The sequence below is a fragment of the Zalophus californianus genome, chromosome 4 (assembly GCF_009762305.2).
Source record: "Zalophus californianus isolate mZalCal1 chromosome 4, mZalCal1.pri.v2, whole genome shotgun sequence".
NCBI lineage: Eukaryota > Metazoa > Chordata > Mammalia > Carnivora > Otariidae > Zalophus > Zalophus californianus.
In genome coordinates, this window is record NC_045598.1 from 12,615,914 (window position 1) to 12,641,586 (window position 25,673).

The 25,673-nt window shown below is 54.1% G+C and overlaps 1 protein-coding gene across 11 annotated transcripts in view; it reads left to right on the forward strand.

Annotated features, from left to right (window-relative positions):
* ARHGEF10L (Rho guanine nucleotide exchange factor 10 like) overlaps positions 1–25,673 on the forward strand; it is a 144,062-nt gene that overhangs the window by 106,405 nt on the left and 11,984 nt on the right. For all 11 annotated transcript variants that reach the window (XM_027613468.1, XM_027613485.1, XM_027613493.1 and 8 more), the window contains one exon: positions 5,694–5,842. In XM_027613468.1, the coding sequence (XP_027469269.1) occupies positions 5,694–5,842 (149 nt within the window). The remainder of the gene's footprint in view (positions 1–5,693; positions 5,843–25,673) is intronic.

Consider the following 25,673-nt stretch of genomic DNA (forward strand, 5'->3'; position numbering starts at 1 on the left):
CTTGTGGCAGCAGACCCCAGTCCTCACGTGGCTGTCTCCCTGTGTCCTATTGGACTAGGGGCCCACACTACTCCAGGATGACTCATCTTAACTAATTAAATCTGCAATAACCCTCCTTCCAAATAAGGCTGCATTCTGCGGTATTGGGGATGAGGACTTGAGCCTGTGAATTTTGCAGGGTCATCACTCAACCCGTAATAGGGGGTTTGGGGTCTAATCATTGGCTTTCAGCCCAGGATCGGAGCCTGATACTTTGTCAGAACCGGAAGGACCAGTGGGGACCCCTGGACTCCACACCCTCATTTCCCAGGTGGGAAGGCACTTCCCAAAGTCCCATGAGTGAGCCGAGACCCGAACCCAAGTGTCTTCTTTCCAAGGCTAGAACCCTCTCCAGACGTAAGGGGATTTGGCTTCTCTGGGCAGAGCTGGAGGTCATCTGGCCAGGAAGCGAAGGTTGAGGAGCTCTCCCAGCTCTCCTGCCTTGCAGACGTTTGTCTCCCAAGTATTTACTGAGCACCTACTGTGTGCGTGCCGTAGAGATGTGACCCTGCCCTCAGTTTATAGTCTGTAGTGGGAGTCAGAGTTAGTCAAGTGGACAAGTAGGGAGCTTATAATCATGCATCATGCTGAGGGTTCTAGAGGGGCACAGGGAGGCACGTGAGAGCCTGACCTCCTGGGCATGCGGTGCGCTGGTCGGCAAAGGTCTCTCAAAGGCACAGGATCCTGAAGCAGCAGAGGCGCCAGGCAAGTGAACAGTTGGGGGAATGCTGTTCTCGCAGCAGGAATAGCATGTGCGAGGCCTGGAGGCAGGAGAGGGGTCGGTCTGGTGGGGAACCCAGAGAGGAGGCCGTTGTGCAGCCAGAGAGGGCCATGGCAGGAGGCACACTCCGGGAGGGCACGGCTAGATGGTGTGGGCCTTGGGTTTATCTCCACTGGTGGGAAGTAGAGGGAAGTGTTGGACGTGGCTGGTTGCTATGCCCTCTGGCTGGTGGACAGGAGAAGAGGCAGGGAGGCTGGCCGGGAGGCTGTCACAGCCAGCAAGGCAAGTGAGTCTGGGGTCACCCTTTCTCTCCAGAGCCCACCCTCTGGGGCTTCAGTTTGGCTTTGGCCCAGGAGGCCTCTGGGAGAGGCCTTGCCTCACCTGGCCCCCCTTCCTCCTTCTGTGGTGTCCTCCGGAGGTGGCCTGGGCAGGAAGGGGGGCCTCTCAGGACCTGCCACACAGTGTGGGGCTGGGGGGGACTCCACATGGCTGGGTCTGGGACCATCATCCTGGCACATGACCTAGCTGTGTGGCCCACTGCAGACGCACTGAGGCCTCAGAAACCGCTCCCCTACCTACGCCCCATGCCAGCCCCAGAGCTCCTGGGCCACCCTTCCCAGCCCTGTGCTGGGGGAACCCCCTCTGGTGCTCCTGGTGGCCTGGAGAGTCTGGGAATTGTGAATATTCCACTTGAGAACACTTGGGTTCGGGTCCTGGCTCACTCATGGGACTTTGAGAAGTCCCTTCCCACCTGGAAAATGAGGGTATGGAGTCCAGGTGTCCCCAGTGGCCCTTCTGGTTCTGACAAAGTACCAGGTTAGACCCCAAAGCCCCTATTATGGGTTGAATGATGTCCCCTGAAAATTCACAGGTTCAAGTCCTCATTCCTAATACCTCAGAATGTGACCTTATTTGGAAGTAGGGTTGTTGTGGATGTAATTAGTAAGATGAGGTCACAGTAGAGTAGGGTGGGCCCCTAATTCAGTGCAATGGCTGTCTTTATAAAAAGGGAAATTTGGACACAGACCCTTACCTGGGCTCAGAGCCAGTACTGGATGAAGGATTAGTCAGTGTTTGTAGTCATAGGTTTACTGTCCTGCCTGAGTTTGGCTGAGACCAAGATCCAGTAAAAATGGCATTCCTGCTTTCACTCGTGGCAGAAGGGAAGGACCAGAAATATTAAGATGTGCAGAGCCAACCTGGGAACTTGCCCAAGTCCCGGGGAACTGCTGTGGAGCCAGCAGCTGAGAGGTGACAGGACTTCAAGGCCACCAGGCCTCATGGAGTCCCGTCACATCGGAGCTGGAGGGGCCTCGGAGTCCAAAGCCAAGAGCCGTGTGGCCGTGGCAGTCAGCCTGCTGCCTCTGGGAGCCTCTGCTTACCTGCATTCCTTCATTCATTTGTTCAGCCTTCCACTAACTCAACAACTGAACACTGCGTATTCAGTGCCCATGAAGTGGGAGCACTGAGCAGGACACCAGGACCCAGAGATAAGCCAGGCGGCTGCCTGTGCCCTCCTGGGACCCTCTGCTGCCCCATCTCTCAGCAGGCATGGGAGCATGACCAGGCCCGGGTGGGGGCAGGGGAACGTCCCTGGTTAGATGCTAGGGATGAGGGCCAGGGTCACCCCCTCGAGGAGGCAGATGATGGAATGTGTAAGGGATGGACTGAGGAGCCAGGCTGCCCAGGATGGAGTCCCAGCTGTGAGCCATTGGGCCTGTTGCTCCAGTTCTCCTCACCTGTTTCCTCACCTGTGAAGCGGGCGTGAGGACAGCCCCACCTCCCAGCATGGTTGTGAGGGCCAGATGTGATGAGGTACACAGGTGCCCAGATGGAGCCCGGGAGGGAGAGAGACTCAGCGTCACTGTCATTCCTATCATTATGACCAGGCTTGGGCTGCCCTTGGGCCTGTCTCAGCCTTGAGGACTTTCACTCTGTGCCCTGCCTCCTGGCTCCAGCAGGTGTGCATCCCCGAGGGCCACCAGCTCGGGGAGGTGGAGCTCCCGCCTCTCAAAGGTGCCTTTGCTGAGTGAGACGGGGTCTTCATCTCCCTTTGTCTGGCGTGAGAGCTGGTGCTGGGCCCAGAAGGATGGGCTGTCACACGGGGTGGGTGTGTGCGTGTGAGTGTGCACGTGTATGCCCAGACATGTGCTTGCTTACCCAGAGCCACTGCAGGGCAAGGCGGGGCATGGGTCAGCCCTACCCAGAGCTCAGAGTGATTGCCTTTAAAATCCTAGGGTTATGGCTCGTGAGGACTGGGAGGAACCTTGAGTTCTGGCCCCTCGTGGTGCACTTGGAGAAGCCGAGCCCCAGCAAGGGGAAGCCTGTTGGAGCTTTGTCCTCTAATCTGGGACACCCGTCCCTTGTCCTTTTTGATATAAAAATATTGTTATTATTAAATTTTACCAGTTTATCATTCTGTCCTGGAGTCAAGATTTCTTGGGGGATATCTGGAGACACAGGGGGTCTCCTCAGGGGGAGGAGGGGTCAGTGCACATGTGACCCTCGGGTGTCAGACCCTGGCCCCTACCCCTGGCAGCCATGACCCTGCTCTGTGACGGAAAAATACAAGGTAGATAGTACAAGGGCGCTGGTGGTCAAAACTGCTATGCCCATGGGGCAGAGCCTGCACCTGCCTGTTTTCGGATGTGGTCCCAGCATCCCCAGCTGCTTCCTCACTGGGAGAGGTCACAGCAACCCCCCTCTCCAGCCAGAGTGGCTCCGGCTCCAGCCACACACCCGCACTACTCACCTATGGCCACTGGGGGGCGCCCGAGGCCTGGCGTTTTGTGGTTCTGGAGTCCTGGTGGGGGTCAGGGTCCCCAGTGGAGGCCTGGACGCCTTGTGGTCACTCCCCATCCTGGTCCCAGAGCCCTTTGGAAACTCCGGGAAGCTGAGAGGAAAGCAGGGGTTGGGGAAGGAGGCTGGGGCCGGTCAGCACGGCTCAAACCCTGCTTGGCGGGCCGCCCCTTGGGTGGCTTTGTGCAGCTTCACTCTCCGGGTCTCTGTTGTCACATCAGTCAGGTGGAGTCAACACCTGCTCCCGCAGATGCTGAATTGTGGCAAATGACACCAAACAGGAGCGAACGGGCCCCGGATACTTTCTGGCCCTGTCACCTGGGCTGGTTATTTAAACTCTGTGTCTGTTTTCTCAGCGTAAAACAGGGATAAGAATAGGATCTTCCACGTAGACTTGCCAGGAGTTAAGGACGCAATTCACGAAAAGCGTGCCTGGCGTGTCGGCGCTCAGCGACGCTAGCGACAGCCATCAGCCGCCCTAGCCGCGTGCCGACCCCATGCTCAGCGTCCCCACGTGGGCACACTCGTGCCATTGGACAGATGAGGCTCCGCGAGGCACAGCCGCCGGTCCGAGACCTGGCAGACGTTTGGGGGCTGCGGCCAGGATTCTGGCCCATGTTCATGTTCACGGGCTGGGAAGACCCTACTCCCCGGCTCCTAGCCAAGCTGGGCGTCTGTGCATATTAAGTAGGACAGAAGGGCGAGGGGAGAACCTGTTTCACAGGTGGAAGGTAGAGGAAGAGGGAAAGCCCGGGGGCAGGGGGGTGGTAGGGGCTCCGAGGGCTCCTCCCCATACACCCCAAGCACTGGCTTCTGCCACACTCCAGCTCTGGGGTCTGCTGCTCCCCACTGTGCCTGCCCAATGGCTGGCTCATGGCCGGGGGGGGTCTGTGAGTGGGCGTCCTTCAGTCTCCCTCCAGGGGCCTGGTGGGGAATGTGAGGGTTGCCAGGCACTGACAAGCCAGCAGCAGGCTCTGTCCCCCTCCCAGGCCCCAGCCACTGCTGCCTGTCTCTGGAGTATGCCCCCTGTTCCCTCTCAACCCCCCTTCTCACCTGGCACGCGGGCAGGACAGGGTGGCCACTGGGGTTCTGTGTGACCTCAGAGAAACCCCAGTCTCCATGGGCGCTGCTCACGTGCCAGGGAACATTCTGGGCACGTTCTTGGGTGGGCTGAGCATCCCAGGGTGGGCAGGGGAGAATTTTGTTCAGAGCCAGGCCAGGTCCCTTGGTGTTGTTCTGTCTTCAGGGGTGGTAGACTGGGCGCCAATCGCCTCTCAGGCTTCCTCTTCTGCCCCTGGAGGTGGTGGTGTCTCTGGAGGAAGAAGGTCATCGGAAATCTTGGTAAAGGTGACAGAGTGCCCTGGAGGCGGCGAGATCTCTGAGCTGGCGAGAGTCTGCCAGAAACATCTAGTCAAAATCTTCAGAGACGGTCTGGGTGGTTTCCTCATTTTACAGATAGGGAGACTGAGGCCTCGAGAAGGGGGAAAGATGTGCTCAAAGTCCTAATTGAGTTTCTAGCAGAATGAGGGCCAGCGCAGGGCACTTTCCACCATGTTGAGCTGCCTCAGCAGGGCCGTGCGGACGCCACATCTCCTGGGAAGCCTCTCTGGATTGCCCCTGGGCCGAGTTTTCCGTCTGTCTCAGCGCTCCTCGAGGCCCCCTGTGCTCACCTGCTCAGCTCTGCGTGGCACCTGTGTGGGGGCTGCTGACAACCCCCTGTTCTCTCCAGCTAGCAGGGTTTTCTTGGAGGTCAGGGTCTGTATCAGACTCATTCCTGTCCTCCCAGTACCCAGTACCTGGCCTGGCCCGGGGTTGGTGCTTACTAAGTGTGTGTGTGTTGAGGGGGGAACCCACGCGGGAAAGAGATAGGGGGATAGAGGAGGGAAGGAGAGTGAATCGGGGGGTACAGCCCCCAGAGGGGGTGGAGCATAATGGAGGCAGATGGGAACGGCCCTGCCCCTTTGGAGGAGGGAGAAGGGCCAGAGAGAAGGGCGGGAGGGTGTTGTGGGGCCCGGGTGAGCCCACTGCTGAGGCTTCCCGACAGTTCCCAAGGCTTGAGGAGCCCTGGGCCCCTGACCTGTGTGCCATTCCCTCTCTACCTCCCTCCTGACCTGCTTCTTTCCTCTCCCTGCAGGAGGTGTCCCCTGGGACCTGGAGAGCCCTCCCGTGTGCCTGACTGTGGGGCCAGGTCCAGTCCGTACCCTGCTGAGCCTGGAGGACGCCTTGTGGGCCAGCTGTGGACCTCGGGTCACCGTGGTGGATGCCACTAGCTTGCAGACTCAGGTACCGGCCCTACCTTGTGGCTCAAGGCTGCCGGCCTCTGGGCCATCTGCTGGGTGCATCCTTGTGGGCCCTTCTCGTGTCTACCTGGCACCGTGCTCAGCCCCAGCTGTGTCTCAGGGATCTGTGAGAGTTTGTTGAGAAGCACAGTGGGCCGCCAATCACTGCTGGGCCCTGCCCTCTGCCCCAGCATGCATCCCTGGGGCTGCCTGGAGGGGAAGGGTCCTGACCTTGGGGCTGAGCCGTGATCTGGCCCATGGGCTGTGTCTCTTGCTGCCTGTGGAGCAGGAATTGGGAGCCCTGCCTCACACCGTACCCAGGACCCGGCTGTGCTGAGGGGAGGTGGGTGGATGCAGCCATCCTGGAGGCTGGGCTCTATTTAATTTATTTTTTTAAAGATTTATTTATTTATTTGAGAAAGAGGGAGGGAGAGGGAATGAGAGCAGGCAGAGGGAGAGAGGAAAATCTTCAAGCAGACTCGCCACTGAGCATGGAGACCGATGCGGGGCTCGATCTCACAACCCTGAGATCATGACCTGAGCCGAAATCAAGAGTCGGACGTTTAGCCGACTGAGCCACCTGGGCACCCCTGGGCTCTTTAAACTGTGGAGGTGGAGGCTGCATGGTCCTCCTTGCCATGTTGTGGGCTGAGCACCCCCTGCGCCCTGGCCGCCAGGATGAAGGCCTGGTCCCCGGGCCACAGGTGTGGACTCAGGCGTGACTCCCCAATGATATATTGGTGATGTTTGTCATCGTTTGATTTGTTTGGATTGTCAGCTTGGAGTGAGGCCTTGGTAATCAGGCCCAGAGTAGAGGTTTGGGTATAGGCTCAGGGTCGGGACAGACAGGTGCCCCAGGTGAGCTTCTGTGAGGGGGCGATTGCCATTTGCCCACTGGCTCATCTCTATAAACGGGCTGTAAATTGGCTACATAATAGCCAGGCAAGCGCACCAAGCGAGTCCTGCCATTGTAAGATCACAGGTGTTGAGGGCTGGATCAGGTGGGGAAACTGAGGCCCAGGGAGCTGTGGGCACACCCTGGGACCCTGGCTTGAGTCTCAGCGTCATGGTGCTCACTTTCTGTTTTTGTTGGAACCTGAGGGGCAGTCTCTGGAGCTGTGTGCGCCCGGCTCTGCGTCCCAGTGCGGCTCACCTGCTGGTGCCTTGTTAGGGCCCCATCTGTGAAACCTCGTTTCCCACTGGTGAAAGGGGGCTCAGTGTCCCTTCCTGGGGTCCTCTCGCTCACTGAGATAATGCTTGGGAGCCACAGTCCTGGTCATTTGATTAGAGGCCCCTCCCGGTGCTGGGAAGGGAGGGGGAGGGATTACACCCCAGCCCACCAGCCAGGGGTGGGGGGCAGTGCTCTGGGCAGAACCGGGGGGTTTAGGCTTTGAGTTCTCATCATCCTTTAGAGGAAAAGGGTGTTGGGGGTTGAAGGTGACTCCTGGGCCCCAGTCCCAGGCCGAGCTCTGGGAACATCCTGTTGAGGACCAGTGACCTCACTGGTGCCGCTGGGTCGGGCCAGGTGGGGGATCTGGGGAGGGGCCCAGGGGGCCTCAACAGGAAGGAGGCTACTGCTTCCCCCTCTGGTCTTCTTTCTCCTGGGGGGAAGCCAGAGTGGGGAGGGGAGCCCTGAGCAGCTATAGCCACAGACCCCCTTCCTAGCCCCTGGTTTGCTTCGGGGGGCTTGCCTGCTACCACCCCCCACCTGCCCCAAGGGCCTCTCACCTCCTCCGCCTTCTGAGAGGAAGGAGAGCAGGGAGAGCTGGTTCCCCCAGGGCCCCCCTTGGGGTCCCTGAAACTCCTGGGTCTCAAGCCACTTGGTAGGAGGAAGGACAGGGCCCATCCGATTCCTCGGCCTACCCCCTGCACCCCCTCCCCCGGTGTCCCTGCGTTGTCCTTACGCCAAGCCTGGGTGCCCTGTTGGCTTTCTCCTGCTCGAACCCTGTGCAGGCTCCAACTCGTGTGGGGAGCCGTGGTGAGGGGCCCTCAGCCAGCAGCTGAGCACTGGGGCCCAGTTGAGGGCAGCTGGGGAAGCGGGGAGGGGTCCCAGTCCTGCACATGGCAGCCTCCAGACTGATGGGGGAGACACAGCCCTGCCCTTTGGGGCTTCCAGTCTGATGGGGGAGACCCAGCCTTGCCCTTAGGGGCCTCCAGTCTGAAGAGGGAGACACAGCCTGCCCTTGGGGGCCTCCAGTCTGATGAGTGAGACCCAGCCTGCCCTTGGGGGACTCTAATCTAAAGAGGGAGACCCAGCCTGCCCTTGGGGGCCTCCAGTCTGATGAGTGAGACCCAGCCTGCCCTTGGGGGACTCTAATCTAAAGAGGGAGACCCAGCCTGCCCTTGGGGGCCTCCAGTCTGATGAGTGAGACCCAGCCTGCCCTTGGGGGACTCTAATCTAAAGAGGGAGACACAGCCTGCCCTTGAGGGCCTCCAGTCTGATGGGGGAGACCCAGCAATGCCTTTGGGGGGCTTCCAGTCTCATGGGAGAGACCCAAGCCTGCCCTTGGAGGGCCTCTAATCTGATGGGGCGATACCACCTGCCCTTCGGAGGCCTCCAGTTAAATGGGGGAGACAGACCCCTGCCCTTGGGGGCTTTCCAGTCTGATGGAGAGACGCAACCTCCAGAATAGGACCAGGAGAACCATGTGGGAAGAGTGAGCCCAGAGACATGAGGAAGCCAAGAGCAGAGAGCGGGTGAGGTGGAAAGGAGCAAGCCCTCCGAGTGCCCTGTTGGCCCAAGGACGCCCTTAGCCCTGCCAACAGGGGCAATGGAGGGAGAGGGAGCAGGCAGCTGGGGACACTGGGAGGCAGGCTGTGAACTACGAGGTGTCTCTAAAGAAGACTCTTCTCAGGAAGGGTTCAGAGGACCCAGAAACCACTTTTGGGAGACAGCGGCTGATGGTTGTTGGGGAGGAGGTGTGGGCCACAGGGCCTGAGCCCTGGTGAAAGCTGGGCTCCCCTGTCCCCCGCCCAGGGCCCTGAGACTTTCTGGAGGGGCCGACTGAGAGGCATCACCCAGGGCAGTGGCCCCCATCTCTGTCCTGGCCATGCCCCCCTTGGGTTCCCTGGGCACCCCAGTCCCTTGGAGGTGTGTGGTTGGCTGGCTGGCTGCTTTAGATGGCCCTGGCTCTGTCCTGTCAAGCTGTGCACCCTTGGACAAGGCGCCCAGCCCTCCTGGGCCTCAGTGGCATCACCTGGAGAATGCGATGCTGATAGGACTCCGTAGAGGGTTGAATGAGAATACTTACGTGTGGAAGGGCTGTTTCACACAGGGCCCGGCACATAGCAAGTGCTCAAAGAACATTGGTTATCGTTGTGATTATTTGCCTCACTTAAGTCCTTATATAGGGCTTATTTGGAGATTCAAGCTCCCTTTGAGTTGGTGTTGCTTGTGGGTGTGGGGTGTGCTTCCGTGTCGCGGGTCTGCCATCCTGGCTTTGCTGGCAGGAAGGGGATCGTGAGACAGATGGACGAAAGGCAGGACAGGGATGGAGCCGGGCCGGGCTCTCTTTTACCCGATTTTGCCGCTTGCCAGCCGCAGTGCACTCCTGCCCAGGCCCCGAAGCCCAGCTCTGACCCCACCGTCCCTGGGGCTGAGCAGCCACCAGGCTCCAGCTCGAGGCTGTGATGGTTTAAGATTAGTTCTGGACCAGCTGCTCTCAAGAAGGGGATCAATATGGCTTTTTACCTGCTTTGCACACCCCGGAGGGCATCAGGAGGGCGTTGGGTGCGGGGAGGCAGGACAGAGGAAGGGGTGGTGGGTCGGAGGAAGCGTGCGCCCCGTGTGCAGCCAGGAAAATTGAAAAGTTTGTGTGCTGCCCGGTGTGGGCAGCTCACCTTCAGTACACACAGCCCTTCGGCACAGTAACGAGGTGATCACCATGCATATTTAATGAAGCTGCACTTGGCCGCTGCTTGGAATAGAGAGGAAGCCTGCCCACCTCAGCGCCGGGGCTCTGGAAACAGCCCGGTCTGGACGCCGCCTAATGACGCCGTCCGTGGGGCCTGCAGGGCTCATGGCCGGCTGGGCCTGGGGGAGCAGGGCTGCCGTCCTAGGGCTCAGCACACTTCTCTGCAGAACGCTTTACTTCAGAGGAAGGGCACTGCTTATTAGCAGTGACGTGGCACATTCTCCCCCAGGCTGGAGAAAACCCTTGGTGGAGATTTGAGGTGCTTAGAACTAACTGCTCAGTGCTCTGAGCCAGGGGGCCCGGGAGTGTGCCGGTGGCTGAAGGTGTGCCTAGTGGGGCTCTGGCCCAAATGTGGAGACATAAGGAGTTAATCTAGGGATTGTGTTCACTCCAAGGAGCTTTCCCTGATTTTTACCACCCCCAGGAAAATGATACTAACCAACGTATATGGATCGGGTATGGCTTTTAAGTACTTTGCAGGAATTAACATGTTTAAGCCTCAAATCACCTTATGAGATGAGCATTATTATTATTCCCACTTTATGGATGAGGAAACAGAGGTACAGAGAGGTTAAGTGACTTGCCCTAGCTAGAAGGATGCAGAGCTGGGATCTGAACATGGGCGTCTGACTCCTAAGTCTGCTCTTGATCTCAGTATCAGCTGCCTGGGTAGGCAGAAGGCTGTGTCCTCTGGGCTGCATTTGTCCCCCACAGTTTCTGTCCTGTTAAATGTAACTGCTGGGAACTCTGATTTGTTTATGCACGTGGTTTTTTCACCAGCATGTCTTCCAGGCCAAGGATTGCTGCCTGTTCATTTTCCTTTCCCCGGTGTCCGGCTTACACAGCGGTGCTCTGAGTCAGTAGTCACGGTGTATGGACCGATGGGTGTCCTGATTCCCAGGCCCTCTGTGTGGGGTGCTGGAGGGATGGACATGAGTAAGACCTGGTCTCAGCTCCTTGAGAGCTCAGAGGCCAGTGTGGGGAGCAGACCTGGGATGCTGAGTGTCAGCCCAGGGTGAGGAGACTGCGAGGGGGCAAGCCCAGGCCCAGTGGGAACCCAGGGGAGGCATGAGGCGTGCCAGATCCAGCTGGAGGAGGGACAGGAGCTGGTGAGATTCCTGGAGGTCAGGACTCCTGAGCTGGACTGGGCAGGTGCGTGGCTGTGATGAGTGCAGGAAGAGAGGAGGCAGGGAAGATGCTCTGAGCGGAGAAAGCACCATGAGCTGGGTCAGAGTCAGCCCCGCCAAGCATAGATACGGTTTGGCGGGCTCCCTGGGGACAGGCCTCTCACTGCACCCCTGCCCCCCACCGGCTGTCTCTATTTAGGTCCACTTGGCCCCCGGTGGCCACCCCTGACCTTGCTGAGCCTGCCCCCTGCGGAGCCAGCACCCACAGTGTGTCTCTGGGTTTGACGCTTGCCCACCAACTGCTTGTTCGGCTCCTTGATCCCAGCGGAGCAGCCGTGAGACCTGTTAAATCATAATGTAGCTCACCAGGGCCTGTGTCAACACTGCATCCTTGTGTTCATTATCTAGATCAGCACCTTCAAAGTCTAATCCAGTCACAGGGAGTTCATTTTAACCGATCGCTGGAGGGGAAGCCGGCTGTGGGATGGTTGTTGCATCTTAATTAAAGAATAAACTTACTGGGGACAGGTCACCTGGAAAGTGCCGGAACGCAGGGCAGGTTGTATCAGTGTTTGCGCCCGGGGCCTGGCTCCTGTCCTGCAGGGCTGTTGTGAGGGTTAATTGGGGCAGCCTCTCTCTCATGAGACCCCAGCTCCCCCACCGGCGGAGAAGTCTGTCTGGACCACCTCCCCTCCTCCACACACACTGGGTCACCCCCCTGGGACCGGCCGCCCCAGCACCGTGCTCCTTCACAGCACTGGCCAAAGCTGCATGTTGACGTTTTGGGGACAATTACCAGATTAACGAGACAGAGGCTGTGTAGGGCAGGACCACACCTGCTTGGCTCCCATTGCATGCCTGGTGCTGAGTCCAGGCTGATGTGTAGCAGATGCTCAGTGCAGGGCTGTGATGGGAAACACCCATCACAGAGTCCAGGGTGATGGGCTCTGGCTGTGGTGGACAAGGAGGGGAGATTTGGACAGGGCGCGTGCTGTTAACCTGCTTCAGAGCTCAGTGCTGAGCACATGAAGGGCGCTTCCCAGAGCAAGTGCTGTCACTAATCCCACCTGGCTTGGGCTCCGCACGTCCTGTGGTCGCCATGCCCTCAGCGCCTGGCCGCTGGCCTCTGATACGGGCACTGATGCTTTTGGTCATCAGGCATGCCCGAAAAGAAACTTCTCTGGATTCCTGAACACCAACAGCCCCCAATTGTCCCCCTGCCCACCCCCACGTAGAGCCACCCTCCCCACCCTTAATTTTCACGTTTAGTGCCCAAACTTAGTTTGCATGTCTTAGCTGTTGTAAATCTATCATAACAGTGTGACGTGGCATGAATAATGCATCACTGGGCTGTATTAGTTTTCTGTCTCCTATCTTATTTATGACACGAAACGGGTGGGAATTTGCAAAAGCGAAATCTAGGTGCAGGGCTTCCTGGGTAATGGTATGCAAATTGGCGTGAGGGCGGAAAGATTCACCCAGTCCTGGGGGTGCCCGAGCCCCAGCGTGTGGGCCACCTGAGCATGCGGGGAAGGGCTCATGTCACTGCAGGGAGTCATCTCTGTTCCACAGTTTTGTCTTAATTTTTTTAAGTGTGTGTGTGTCATTGATGTTGTTATCTTATTGTTTTTTTAAAATGAAAAGTTGGCAGATGAAACTTGAGACATTGATTTTCTAAAGGTTGTGGAGACTTCCCAGGAAGCTCAGACAGTGAGCATTTTCCAGCAGCAGGAAGAATTGAGGTTAGACTTTCAGATGAACTTCCTTTCAGGAAGCTTGTGAAGGACAGGGGCTGGGGGTGGGTTTGGGGATCCTGTGGGGCCCCCTCCTGGGGAGGGTGTCGAGGGGCCAGGCATGGCTCAGGGCCAGCTCTGCTCCAGGGCTCCGGGGGTTGTGAGGAGTTATCTCCAGGGATGTCCTGTGGGGCTGGGGATGGCTGAGGACCAGGGCTCCAGGCCCCCTCTCTCCTCACCCGGGAAGAGCTCAGAGCTTTCCTGTATCCCATATTTGGTCTCCCCCTGTCCTGGAAGATTTAGGTTGGTAAAGGATTTCATGGTGTAAAAACAAGTGGTTTGAAGCTGTCGGTTCCGGGAGCAGGTTCTGTGAAGCCGTGGAGAAGCCAAGGGAGGTGGTGGGGGGAAGGCAGATGGAAGCGGATATTATGGCGAGAACAGATGGGGGACTGGAGGTGAGGGAGGGGGCAGACGACAGCGGCAGGTGGCAGTCCTCCGCCTCTGAGCCCCTGCCCCCCAGCGTCTCTGGCTGTCAGTCTGTCCTCCCATCCATGTAGCTCTCCCATGTCCCCCCACTCCTCTGTGGTCACTCTCCCCTCTGAGCTCTGCCCCAGGGGGAGGGAGGAAGGACACCAAAGGAGCAGCTTCCCAGCCCCCTAGAAGCTGGCAAAGACACACAGAGCCATGAGTGGACCCCTGAAGGCCGGGCGCTGGGCTGGGCCTTCCTACAGTGGAGGCTGGGAGCCTGAGCCCCGGACTAGACTCCGGGTGTCATCACAGATCGAGTGAGATCACACAGGGAGGGGCTCGGGCCAGCACCTGGCGCACTCAAACCGTTACAGGATGGTCATCTCACGCCTGGCAGCCAGGCTGGGGGAGGGTCTGCTGGGCCGGAAGCTCTAAGGGAGCAATCCTGCTGCCATGTCTGAGTGGGCTCGCATGGCGGTCAGTGTGGGCTTGGGAGCTGGGCTGGCTGGCTTCGGCCCCGGGCTCCCTGCCGCGTGCCTCCATTTCCCCACCTGTAAAACGGGGATAATTACAGAACCCACCCCAGGGCTAAGCAGCTGGATGCATGTGAAGCACAATGTGTCACAGCTGTTTTACAGGGACAGGACTTGGTCAGGATCACGTAGGACATCCGACGGTGGAGCCAGGATCTCCAGCTCCTTCTCTAGTGCCTGGTCCCGAGGCCCGGGGTCCACTGTGTCTGGCTCGGATGGCCAGAGGCAAAGGGCCAGGCGTCGGCTCCCCCGGATACCTGGGGAGAGAGGGCAGTGGGGTGAGACAGTGGCCAGCACGAGTCCTGACCCAGAGTAGGTGCCCTAGATGCAGGGGCCTTATCCTTGTGCCCATGCTCTGCTGTGGGGCAGACACGCCTTCCACCTAGCCCGGGAGCCTAGGAGAGGAGTGACAGTGTGGCCAGATGGGAACCAGGCCTCCTGGAGCAGGTTCAGTGAGAATGCGTGTGTGGGAAGAGGCTCCTGAGCAGTATGAGCAGACGCATGGGGGTGAGGACAGCTTGTGTGTGTGAACAGGTGTGTGTGTGCCTGTGTGTATGTGTGCAGGTGAGAGGCGGAAATTGATCAATTACATTCACATCGTTTAGTCCTTGACTGTAGCTTGAATCCTGTTGACAGCATCCAGTTGGGCTCTGGGGATCTGGGTCAAGCCTGGAATCATTCCCCTATCCCCGTGGTGCCCCTGACCCCAGCCTAGCAGTCTTGGGTGCAGATCTGTGCCTGGAACTGAGACATGACCCTTCCTGGTGCCTCTCACACCCTCAGCAGGAGGGTGGCACAGCCTCCTTGGCCGAGCCTGCTCACCTCTACTGCTGTGGCCAAGGGGAGTCCAAAACAATGGGGAGAGGTCATATGTGCTTGGTGATAAGCAGGTGTAGTGTAGGGATATTTAACTTTTGTGAGGCCAAGGGTGGTTTGCAGACTCTTTAAAAGAGATGTTGGCCAAAATGGCTGACCATCTTTCTAGAAAAATGTGCCAGAGGTGCCAAATATTTCACAGTTAATTCCAAAACGGGTTGTTAAAAGTTTGGAGCAGGCTGTCAGTCTTGGAGCGGGCAGGGCCACCCATCTATCTGTCCCTTTTCGGTTCCCATGGTGGCCCTGAGCTGGAAGAGTCCAGCACCAGGTCGGGACTCTTGTAATCCACACTTTAGAGATGAGTCAGCTGAACCCCAGAGGTGCTGACTGACTTGCTGGTGAGAGGTGGAGGTGGGTGTCACATCTAAAGCCCCCTGCCCAGGGAAATGCCCCAGAAGGACCCCTCTGCTTCTGGCACATGATCCGTTGGTCGTGACCAGGTCGGACTCCGAAGGCAGTATGTGGAGTCATCCCAGATGGAGCCCACACAAAGGTGTCTTTGTGTGTGTCTCGGAGACCGGGTATGGGCTGTGGAGTCCCCCCAGGGTGACCATCCATCCCAGCTGCCCCAGGACTAGGTGTCCGGCTTCTGGTGCTACCACTGTGCCTCCCCCCACAAACCTGGGCGGCTGGTCACCCTGAGCTGGAATCCTGGCGTTTCCCCCCCCTTTTCCTGCACTGTGACTTTGTGAGTGTCATTCAGCCTCTCTATTTGTTTCCTCAGCTGTGAAATGTTGATAACAGTAAGATAGATAAAGAAAGGGAAGGGAGTTGTGCTGATTGCCTTTAAACCACAGACTGCGCCTGCCCACCTACCCAGAGCAGCCGCTCGGGGCGGGACCTCTGCGTCTCTGCCCCCAGCCCGTCCCCTGGCTGGTGGAGTGAGCCTGCACCGTGGATCTCTCTCGAAGCCTGCCTGTTTGATGAGGATGGCGGTGGTGCCCTCATCCCAGGTGGCTGGGGCGTGACATGGAGGCAGGGCTGGCTGAGGGGCTGGCACGTGCTCCGTGGGTGATCTCTGGAGCGGGCAGCCCGCCCTGGTGACCGAGCAAGGAGCGGGACAGAGAGCCCCTGCATGCCCACGCTCTGCTGGGGTGCCCGGCAGGAGATGCCTGGGTGAGCATCCCGAGCTTGGAGTCCAGGGGTCAGGCCCATGCCCAGCTCTGCCCCTGCCCCATGGGGCCACGTGGGCTCACATTCCCCATTCTAGGGTCGGCCCCTCTTGTAAAGGTCTCTGTGAGGAGGAAATACTGTGGCGTGGGGAGGGCCTGGCACACAGTAGGTGCCCAGCAGGTTGGAGATGTGCCAGCCTTCTGCCATCTCTTTGGCAGCCCCCAGCCAGCCCGAATGTCCCAGCGCTCCTTCCTGGCTCCTTGGCATCCTCTCAGCTCCAATGACTTTGAGTGCTGAGCTGCTCACCCTGGGAATTTATAGAAACCGAGCACAGAAGCCTCACCTGGAGGCACATAAATATTGTACGATGGAGATTGGGCTACGTCAGCACAACCTGGAGCAGCGTCACTCACCTGAAGCAAATGGTGCACGTGCCTGTAGCCAGGTGAGGGCGACAGACCGTGGTGGGCCGGTGCAGGACCCCTAGTCTCTTCCCAGCTCCCCGACCAGCTCCTCGCTGCAGGTGGCATGCACAGAGCACTCGCGGTGGCCAGCCCTGCCCGTGGAGCCTCCCGGGACCCCAGAGGGCAGGCTCTCCTCCTGGCCCCATTGACAGGTGAGAGGGGAGAGACAGTGACTTGGCCAGAGGTGAGCCAGGAGCTAGGGGTCAGACCCAGGCCCTTCCCTCTGGCTGCCGGCCTTTTTTTTTTTTTTTTTTTTAAATAACTTTGTCTCCCCCTCAACTTTTTATTTAGAAAAATGTCAAACTACAGTAAAGTTGAAAAAATAGTACAATAAACACACAAATATTCTTTACCTAGTTAACCAACTGTTAGCATTCTGCCGTAATCCCCCACATCATACATACACTCCCTTTGTTGGCTACGCCATTTAAAAGTCAGTTGCAGGCATTATTACTCTTCACCCCTAAATAGGGAGGGGTGGCATGGCTGTGCCGCATAACCTCCACAGCACCGTCCTACCCGGGGATTCAACACGGAGTTGTGTCTGTAGGTGCATTTTCCCCAGTCATCCCCCAAATATCTTATATAGCTTCTCTCCCGACCCCAGGCAGGATCCAGCTGGGATTGAACATTGCATTTGGTTTTCATGCCCCTTTAGCTGTTTTTAATCTAGAACAATACTTCTGCCTTTATTTATTTATTTTTTGTCTCCGTGATACTGACTTTTTTTTTTTTTTGAGAAATCCAAGCCAGGGTCTCATAAAAATTTCACAACCAGGAATTGGCTGGTGTTTTCTCGGATGGGCTTTGAGTGTATAGCCAAATTCTGCCTTGGGGGAGCTGTTGGGCTTCTCATGGCATGGCAGAGGGAGGGGGGGAAATGCAGGCTGGTCCCATCCCCGATCAGTTCAGGCGGGTCCTTCAGGGGTCCCCATCCTAAAGGGACTGGTTTCCCTTTGTAATTCCTGGGTCACCTGCAGGGGATTCCTTCAGAACGTGTGCATATCCTGTTCCTTGGCAAACTTTCACCCCAAACTTTCATTCTTTCTTTTTTTTTTTTAATTTTATTTATTTATTTGACAGAGAGAGACACAGTGAGAGAGGGAACACAAGCAGGGGGAGTGGGAGAGGGAGAAGCGGGCTTCCCGCGGAGCAGGGAACCCCATGTGGGGCTTGATCCTAGGACCCCGGGATCATGACCCGAGCCGAAGGCAGATGTTTTAACAACTGAGCCACTCAGATGCCCCAAACTTTCATTATTTCAAGAGGAGTTCTCCTTACCCTGACTCAACCCCCTTCCTCTACCACCTCTACACATTTATAGACTCTTTTAAAATCCAGTGTGCTATAATCCAGGACCATCACTCCTCTTGATACTCAAATTGTCTCAAATTTGGCCAATAGGAGCCCCTTCGTGTTGGCTCCTGGGTCCCTTGGTCACTTACCTCCCCATTATTTGTGGGGTGCTTCCCTGCTCTTCTGCATCGGGAGAAGTTCTGGGCTCCCCTGCTGTTCCCCCTGCCCTCATGGGCCATTCCTCTGGGGTGCCCAGGTTGGTTCCCTTTCATGGGCATGGAGTCTGGGGTGCTCCCTGCTGCCAGATGTCATTGCTTCCAGACCCTTTCAGTGCACAGGGCCAGGAAAAAGAACTTAGGTTTGCACGGACAGCTCTGACCCAGATCCGAGACTGTGGACCTCCACCCTCACCTGCTCTCACTCTGTCTTCGACTCTTCTCACCGTGAAAACCCTGGCCCCTGAGAATAACCTCTGTGAACTTCAGCCACACCACATGGTGTCTGAATCGCTGGGCCCGTCCCACCACCCACACCAAGTTTACTATGTCAAGTTCAGGACTTTGCAGATCTTTCTGTCCTTAAGGCCCTGGGGTGTGTGGTCAGTGGGCTGAATTCCCACGCTGCCTTAATGGGTTCTTTTCTATGTGGGTGTGGCCATGTTCCAATAAAAGGGGACTCCCCCAGACAGGGGGCAGGCCTCTGTAGTCTGAGTGTCACTGTTAGCAGACCACGGTCTAGGATATCATCCTAACGCAGTTCCCGGGGCAGGATGAGCAGCCGGCAAATCGCCCTGCTTGGACCGTGGGGGCCGAGTAGGCAGAAGGCGCCGGGCCTCCCGGAGCTCAGAGGAGCGACAGGACTGTGCTGGTGGCCACTGGGCAGGGGGCCTTCTTCAGAGACAGGGGGATAGAGGCCTCTGAGAGGGAAGGTGACCCACACTGTTGGGCTCCAAGACCGGCCGGGGGCTAGAGGAGGGGTCCAGAGGGGAGAAATGGGAAGCCAGCACTGAGCCCAGTGGGCAGCAAGGACGGGGCCTCACTGCTGCCTGCCCCACCCCCCCAGGAGTACCGGGACCCATGCTGCCGGCATGCCACCTGCTTGTCCTGTGTCCCCGGGAGGCCCAGCCAGGACTCCCAGGACCCGGCTCCGTGAGCGGGCTCCTGGCCTGGGGAGGGCGCCCAGGGAGCTGGGAGATCAGGGAGGAGGGAGGGGCTGAAGCTGCCGCACCCTTGCTCATACCTCCTGCCCTTTCTCCCACCGTGTACCACGGGGCTTGGCGGGTTTGCACAGGCCTCTGTAAAGGCCTTCAGGCCTGGGGGCAGACTCATTATGCCTCTGGAGAAATGAGCCTGGATTTCCACTGCTAACTTCTCTTTTAATTGGATTCTGACTCAGGCGCGGCTTTCCACGGCCCTAGGCCTCCTGGTTCCTGCGCGCTCTGGCTTTCTCGGAGGCTTCCGACCCTTCCACAGGAGCGGGGTGAGCACGCACACGCCTTCCTGTTGGTGTGCGTGCATGTGTGCATTTGTTTGCACGTGTGTGCATGCTGTGTTGGGGGAAGGAAGGTCTGCAGACAAAGCCTGCTGCCTGCCCCCTCTGTTCATCGGTCGGCTCGTTGACGGTGGGCCCCGTGGAAGTGGGGTCCAGCCTCAGTGGCTCATCTGTGGCTCCTCTGTTGGCCTCTTCCGGCAGGGCCCGTCGGGAGGCATCCTGTTTGGATCTGGTGCTCTGCCTGTGGCTGGGCCTTCAGGAACATTGTCTTGAGCATAGGCTGGTTCGGGAAGATAAGCACCCCGGCTGCCCAGGGTTCCCAGGAAGGACTAAGGAGAACTGAAAGCCAGCGCTCCAGGGCTGTGGGCAGCAGACTTGGGGGTGAAGGGACAGAGGGATGAAGTTGCTCCTCTCCCCTTGCATTGTGTGGACTGGGCCCAGCTTGTGGAGGCTGTGAGGGGCTTGGCCTCCCTCTAAATCCCAGAGGCTCACTGGCTGAGCCTCCAGTACCTGGGCCTTCAATGGGGGGGTGGGGGGTTGCTGAGGAAAGAGGAGCAGAGACCCCCTGCCAGCCCCTTGTGTGAGCCCCAAGTCTGAGGGAGCAGGAGTGTGCCACACCTCATATGAGACCCCTCCCCCCTCGCCGCTGGGGAGCCGCCACTTTGATGGAGACAACATGCCTCTCCCCTGCGTGAACTTCCTGGCTGAGAGGGAGCTAGGGCTTCTGCTCTCAGGGTCCCCCCATTGAGGGACGAGCTGTGCCACAGAACCCTGCCTCCTGGGAGCAGCCTGGCCTGAGGGGAGGGGAGGATGTTGCTCGGCCTCTCCCCTCCCCTAACCCGGGGCCCTGAGCTTCCTGTCCCCATCAGCCTGGGCCACACGCAGAGCTCAGGCGCCAGGGACTGGCTCGGAAAAAGCAATTGTGTGGGCCCCAGTCTTGCCCTCAAGGGCTTGGCTCCCCATGTATACCCCAGCCCCAAACAGCCAGTTTCCTTATCTCAGTGGGAAGCTTCTTGGTGATCTGAGCCGGGAGGAGTTGGGGCCACTCCTCACTCCCTGAGCCCGTGTGAGGCCCACACCTCCAGCCCCTTCCACGTCGCTGTCAAAGCGAACGTCCTTCAGAGGCAAACCTGATGGTGTCACTTCCCAGCCTAGCCCCTTGGGCACTTAACTGCCGTCAGCCTTCACCATGGACGTGGATGGCAGCAGCCCGGGGCGCTCCGGCCCTGCCCACCTCTCTCCCTCCCTCAAACCACGGGCCCCACCCTGACACCTTTCTGTTTCTCACACATGCAGTGCTCATTCCTGCGGGGCCTTCACACTCCCCCACCCCAGCCGCGCTCCCTGGGACAGAATGCACCTGTTCTCTTCCTAATCTCCAGGAATTCTCCTCTGACTCCAGTCTGTCTGCTCTGCTGTTTCTTTTTCCTTTTTTCAAAAATTCAAGCCCAAAGTCAAAGTGAGAGGACTTCCACATAATAAGTGCCTGATTAATCCCGTAATTGTTTTTATTCCGTAAGTTTGCAGCGTACAGCTTTACAATTTGACATCTGTATATGCTACCAAGTCTGGTTACCATCTGTCACCATACAGCTGACCCCTCACCCCTTCCACCCGTGCCCCCAAACCCGCTTCCCCTCTGGTAAGCATTAGTCTGTTCTCTGTATCTGTGAGTTTGTTTTTGTTTTATTTTGTTTGCTTGTTTTTGTTTTTTTGTTTTTTTGTTTTAGATTCCACATAAGAGTGAAATACTGCAGTATTTGTCTTTCTCTGACTTATTTCACTTAGCAAAATTCCTTCTAGGTCCATCCATGTCGCAGATGATGTGTGTCATTCTTTTTATGGCTGAGGAACATTCCATGCTATCAATACACCACATCTTTATCCATGCATCTACTGCTGGACAACTTAGGTTGTTACCATATCTTGGCTATTGTAAATGCTACTTTAGTGAGCATAGGGGTGCACGTATCTGTTTGAATTAGCACTGTTGTATTCTTTGAATAAATACCCCGAGGTGGAATGGCTGGGTCACAGGGTAGTTCTGTTCTTAGTTTTTTGAGGAACCTCCATACCAGTTTCCACAGTGGCTGTACCTGTGTGATTCCCGCCAGCGGTGCACGAGGGTTCTCTCGTCTCTACATCCTCGCCAACACCGGTTACTTCTTGTGTTTTTGATTTTAGCCATTCTAATAGGTGTGAGGTGATAGCTTACTGTGGTTTTGATTTGCATTTCCCTGATAACTGGCAATGTTGAGCATCTTCTCATGTGTCTGTCGGCTTGGCCATCTGGAGGTCTTCTCTGGAGACATGTCTATTCAGATCCTCTGCCCATTTTTAAGTTGTGTTGTTTAGGGTTTTTGTTGTTGTTATTGTTGAGTTGTATGAGTTGTTTATGTATCTTGGATACTAACCCCCTCTTCCATTCAGCAGGTTGCCTTTTTGTTTTGATGATGGGTTCCTTTGCTGTGCAGAAGCTTGTTAGTCCCCCTTGTTTATTTTCACTTTTGTTTCCCTTTCCTTTGGAGTCAGATCCACTAAGATGTCACTAAGACCCATGCCAGGGAGCTTACCACCTCTCTTTTCTTCTGGGAATTTGATGGTTTCAGGTCTTACATTCAAGTCTTTAATCCATTTTGAGTTCATTTTTGTGTCTGGTGTAAAATAGGGGTCCAGTTTCTTTCTTTTGCATATGGCTGTCTAGTTTTCCCAGCACCGTTGATTGAAGAGATGGTCCTTTCTCCATTGTGTGTTCTTGGCTCCTTTGGCATAGATTCATTGTTCATATGTGTGCAGGTTTCTTTCTGGGCTCTCGGTTCTGTTCTATTGACCTGTGTGTTTCTTTTTGTACCAATACTGTACTGTCTTGATTACTATAGCTTTATAATCTAGTTTGAAATGAGGGAGCATGATACCTCCAGCTTTGTTTTTCTGTTTCAAGATTGCTTTGACTATTTGGGATCTTTTGTGGTTCTGTACAAATTTTAGAATTATTTGTTGTAGTCCTGTGAAGTGTGCGTTGGAACTTTGATAGGGATTGCATTAAATCTGTAGACTGCTTTGGGTAGGAGGGACATTTAATTTTTAAGATTTTTATTTATTTATTTATTTTGAGAGAGAGAGACAGATATAGCGAGAGAGTTAGCGAGCGAGAGCATGAGTGGGGAGGAGAGAACGAAGCAGGCTCCATGCCGAGGAGGGAGCCTGACACGGGGCTCAATCCCAGGACCCTGGGATCATGACCTGAGCCGAAGGCAGACGCTTAACTGACTGAGCCACCCAGGTGCCCCGGATGGACATTTTTATAATATTCTCCCAGTTAGCTCCATGGGCATGAACTGTCTTTCCATCTATTCATGCCTTCTTCAATTTCTTTAATCAGTGTCTTAGAGTTTCAATGTACAAGTCTTTCACTTCCTTGGTTAAATTTATTCCTAGGTGTTTTATTCTTTTTGATACAATTGTAAATGGAATCGTTTTCTCGTTTTCTCTCCCTGATGAATCGTTATTAGTGCACAGAAATGCCACGAATGTCTGTCTATTGATTTTGTATCTTGCAACTTTATTGAATTCATTTATTAGGTGTAGTGGTTTTCTGGTGTATTCTTTAAGATTTTCTATATATAGTATCATGTCCTCTGCAAATAGCGACAGTTTTACTTCTTCCTTTCTGATTTGGATGTCTTTTATTTCTTTTGTTGCCTAATTGTTGTGACTAGGACTTCCAGTTCTATGTTGAATAAAAATGGTGAGAGTGGGCATCCTTGTCTTGTTCCTGTTCTTACAGGAAAAGCTTTTAGCTTTTCACTGTTGAGGATGATGTTTGCTGTAGGATTGTCATATATACAGCCTTTATTATGTTGAGGTACATTCCCTCTATACCCACTTTGTTTTGAGAGTTTTTCAACATCACAAATGGATATTGAATTTTGTCAAATGCTTTTTCTGCATCTATTGAAATGATCATGTGATTTTTGTCTTTCATTTTGTTAATGTGCTTTATCACATTGATTGGCAGATGTCGAACGTCCTTGTATCCCTGGAGTAAATCCCACTTGGTCATGGTGTTTGACCCTTTTAATATATTGTTGGGTTCAGTTTGCCGATATTTTGTTGAGGATTTTTGCATCTATGTTACTGGCCTGTAATTGGTATCAGGGCTGGTTTTGGTGTCAGGGGTGACGCTGGCTTTATAAAATATGTTTGAAAACTTCCCCTCCCTTCAATTTTTGGGAAGAGTTTGAAAAAGGCAGGTATTAAATCTTCTTTGAGTGTTGGTAGAATTCACCAGTGAAGCCCTCTTGTTCTGGCCTTTTGTTTGGTGGGAGGTTTCTGATGGCTGTTAAAATCTCCTTGCTCTAGTAATCATTCTGTTCAGATTTTCTCTTTCTTCAGTATTCAATCTTGGAAGTTTATATGTTTCTAGGAATTTATCCATTTTTTTTCTAGGATAGGAAACCTGTTTTTTTTTTTTTTCTGGGTTTTTCAGGGTGTTGGCGTATCGTTGTTCATAGAAGACCCTGATGATCCTTCATGTTTCTGTGGTTTGAGCCCCACATCTCCCTTCTCATTTCTGATTTTATTTATTTGAGTTCTCTCTCTTTTTTTCTTGGTTAGTCTGGCTAAGGCTTTGTCAATTTGGTTTACTTTTTCAAGATCTTAGTCTCATTGATCTTGTATATTGTCTTTTTAGTCCCCACTTATTTCTGTTCCAATCTAATATTTTCTTCCATCTACTAATTTGGAGGTTTGTTTGTTTCTTTTTTTTTCTCTCTAGTTACTTTAGGTGTAAGGTTATATTGTTTGAGATTTTTCCTGTTTCTTGAGATCAGCCTGCATCGCTAGAGACTTCCCTCTTAGAACCACCTCTACTGCCCCCCCACCCAGATTTTGAAATATTGTATTTTTGTTTTCATTTATCTCTAGGTATTGTTTTGTATTTCTTCTTGGATTTCTTTTTCGACCCATTGCTTTTTCCATAGCATGTTTTTTAATCTTCCTATTTTGGTGGTTTTTTTTTCATTTTCTTCTTGTAATTAATTTGTGGTTTCATACCATTGTGGTTGGAAAAGATGCTTGATAAAATGTCAGTTTTCTCGAATTTGTAGAGACTTCTTTTGTGCCCAGCATGTGATCTATCCTGGAGAATGTTCCATGTGCCCTTGAGAAGAATGTGTTTTCTGCCACTTTTGGGTGGAATGTTCTATAAATACCTGTTGAGTCCATCTAGTCTAATGTGTCATTTAAGGCCGATGTTTCCTTATTCTTTGTTGTTGTCTGGAAGATCTATCCATTGATGAAAGTGGGGTATTAAAGTCTTCTACTAGTATTGCATTGCTGTCAGTTTCTCCCTTTAGGTGTGTTAAGATTTGTTTTATGTATTTTGGTGCTCCCTGTTGGATGCATATGTATTAGTAAAAGTTATATCTTCTGGATTAATCTCTTTATCATTGTGTAGTGCTCCTGTTTGCCTTCTATTACAGTCTTTGTCTGCAAGTCTATTTTGTGTAAGTATCTCTACACCAGCTTTCTTTTCATTTCCATTTGCATGGAATGTCTTTTTCTGTCCCTTCGCTTTCAGCCTGTGGGTGTCCTTACTTCGACATCCGTTTTTCATAGGCAGTGTATAGATGGGTCTTGCTGTTTATCCACGCAGCCACTCTTTGGCTTTTGAATGGAGCATTTAGTCCATTTACATGTAAAGTAATTGTCAATGAGGGTATACTTATTACCGTTTTGTTAATTGCGTTCTGGCTGTGTTTGTAGTTGCTCTCTGTTCCTGTTCCTCTCTGCTCTCTTCCCTTGTGGTTTGATGGCTTTCTCCTGTTAGGTTTAGATCCCTTTCTCATTTTCTTTTGTGTATTTCCTTGTGGTTACCTTGAGGTTCACGTAAAATCTCCTATGACAATAGCGGTCTGTTTTAAGTTGATAGCAGTGTAATTTTAAACACATTCTAAAGCTTTACCTTTTTACTTCTCACCCCTGATGTTTTATATTTTTGATGACACATTGTACATTTTTTAATTTTGTGCTTCCCTTAACTAATTATTGTGATTTTAGTTAATTTTACCAGTTATGTCTTTTCATCTTTACAGTTGCTTTATAAGGATTGATTCACTGTCTTTGCTATACGTTTACCTTTTCCAGTGAGATTTTTACTTTTGTATGTTTTTGTACTAGTAATTAGTGCCATTTCTTTTAAGCTTAAAGGAGGCCCTTTAACATTTCTGGTAGGGCTGGTTTGGTGGTGATGAATTCCTTTAGCTTTTGCTTATCTGGAAAGCTCTTAATCTCTCCTTCAGTTCTGAATGATAACCTTGGTTGGAAGATTTTTCCTTTCAGCACTTTAAATGTGTCACGTGACTCCTTTTTGGCCTGGAAAGTTTCTGCTGAGAAATCTGCTGATAGCTTTGTGGGGTTTCCGTTGTACATAACATTTGGATTCTCTCTTTATCCTTAACTTTTACCATCTTAATTACAACATGTCTTGGTGGGGATCTCTTTGGGTTCATCTTGCTTAGAACTCTGGGTGTTTTGGACCCAGATGTCTGATTCCTTCCCCAGATTAGGGATGTTTTCAGTCATTATTTCTTCTTTTCTGGCCCTTTCTCTCTCTCTTCTCCTTCTGGGATCCCTATAACACAAATGTCATTTCACTCGATGTTGTTCCAAAAGTCTCTTCAGATGTCTCCATTTTTCTTAGTTCTTTTTTCATTTTGCTGCACTGTGTGGGTGTTTTTCATTGCTTTATTTTCCAGCACACTGACTTGTTCTACTTCATCCAGTCTGCCATTGGACCCCTCTAGTGTATTTTTCGGTT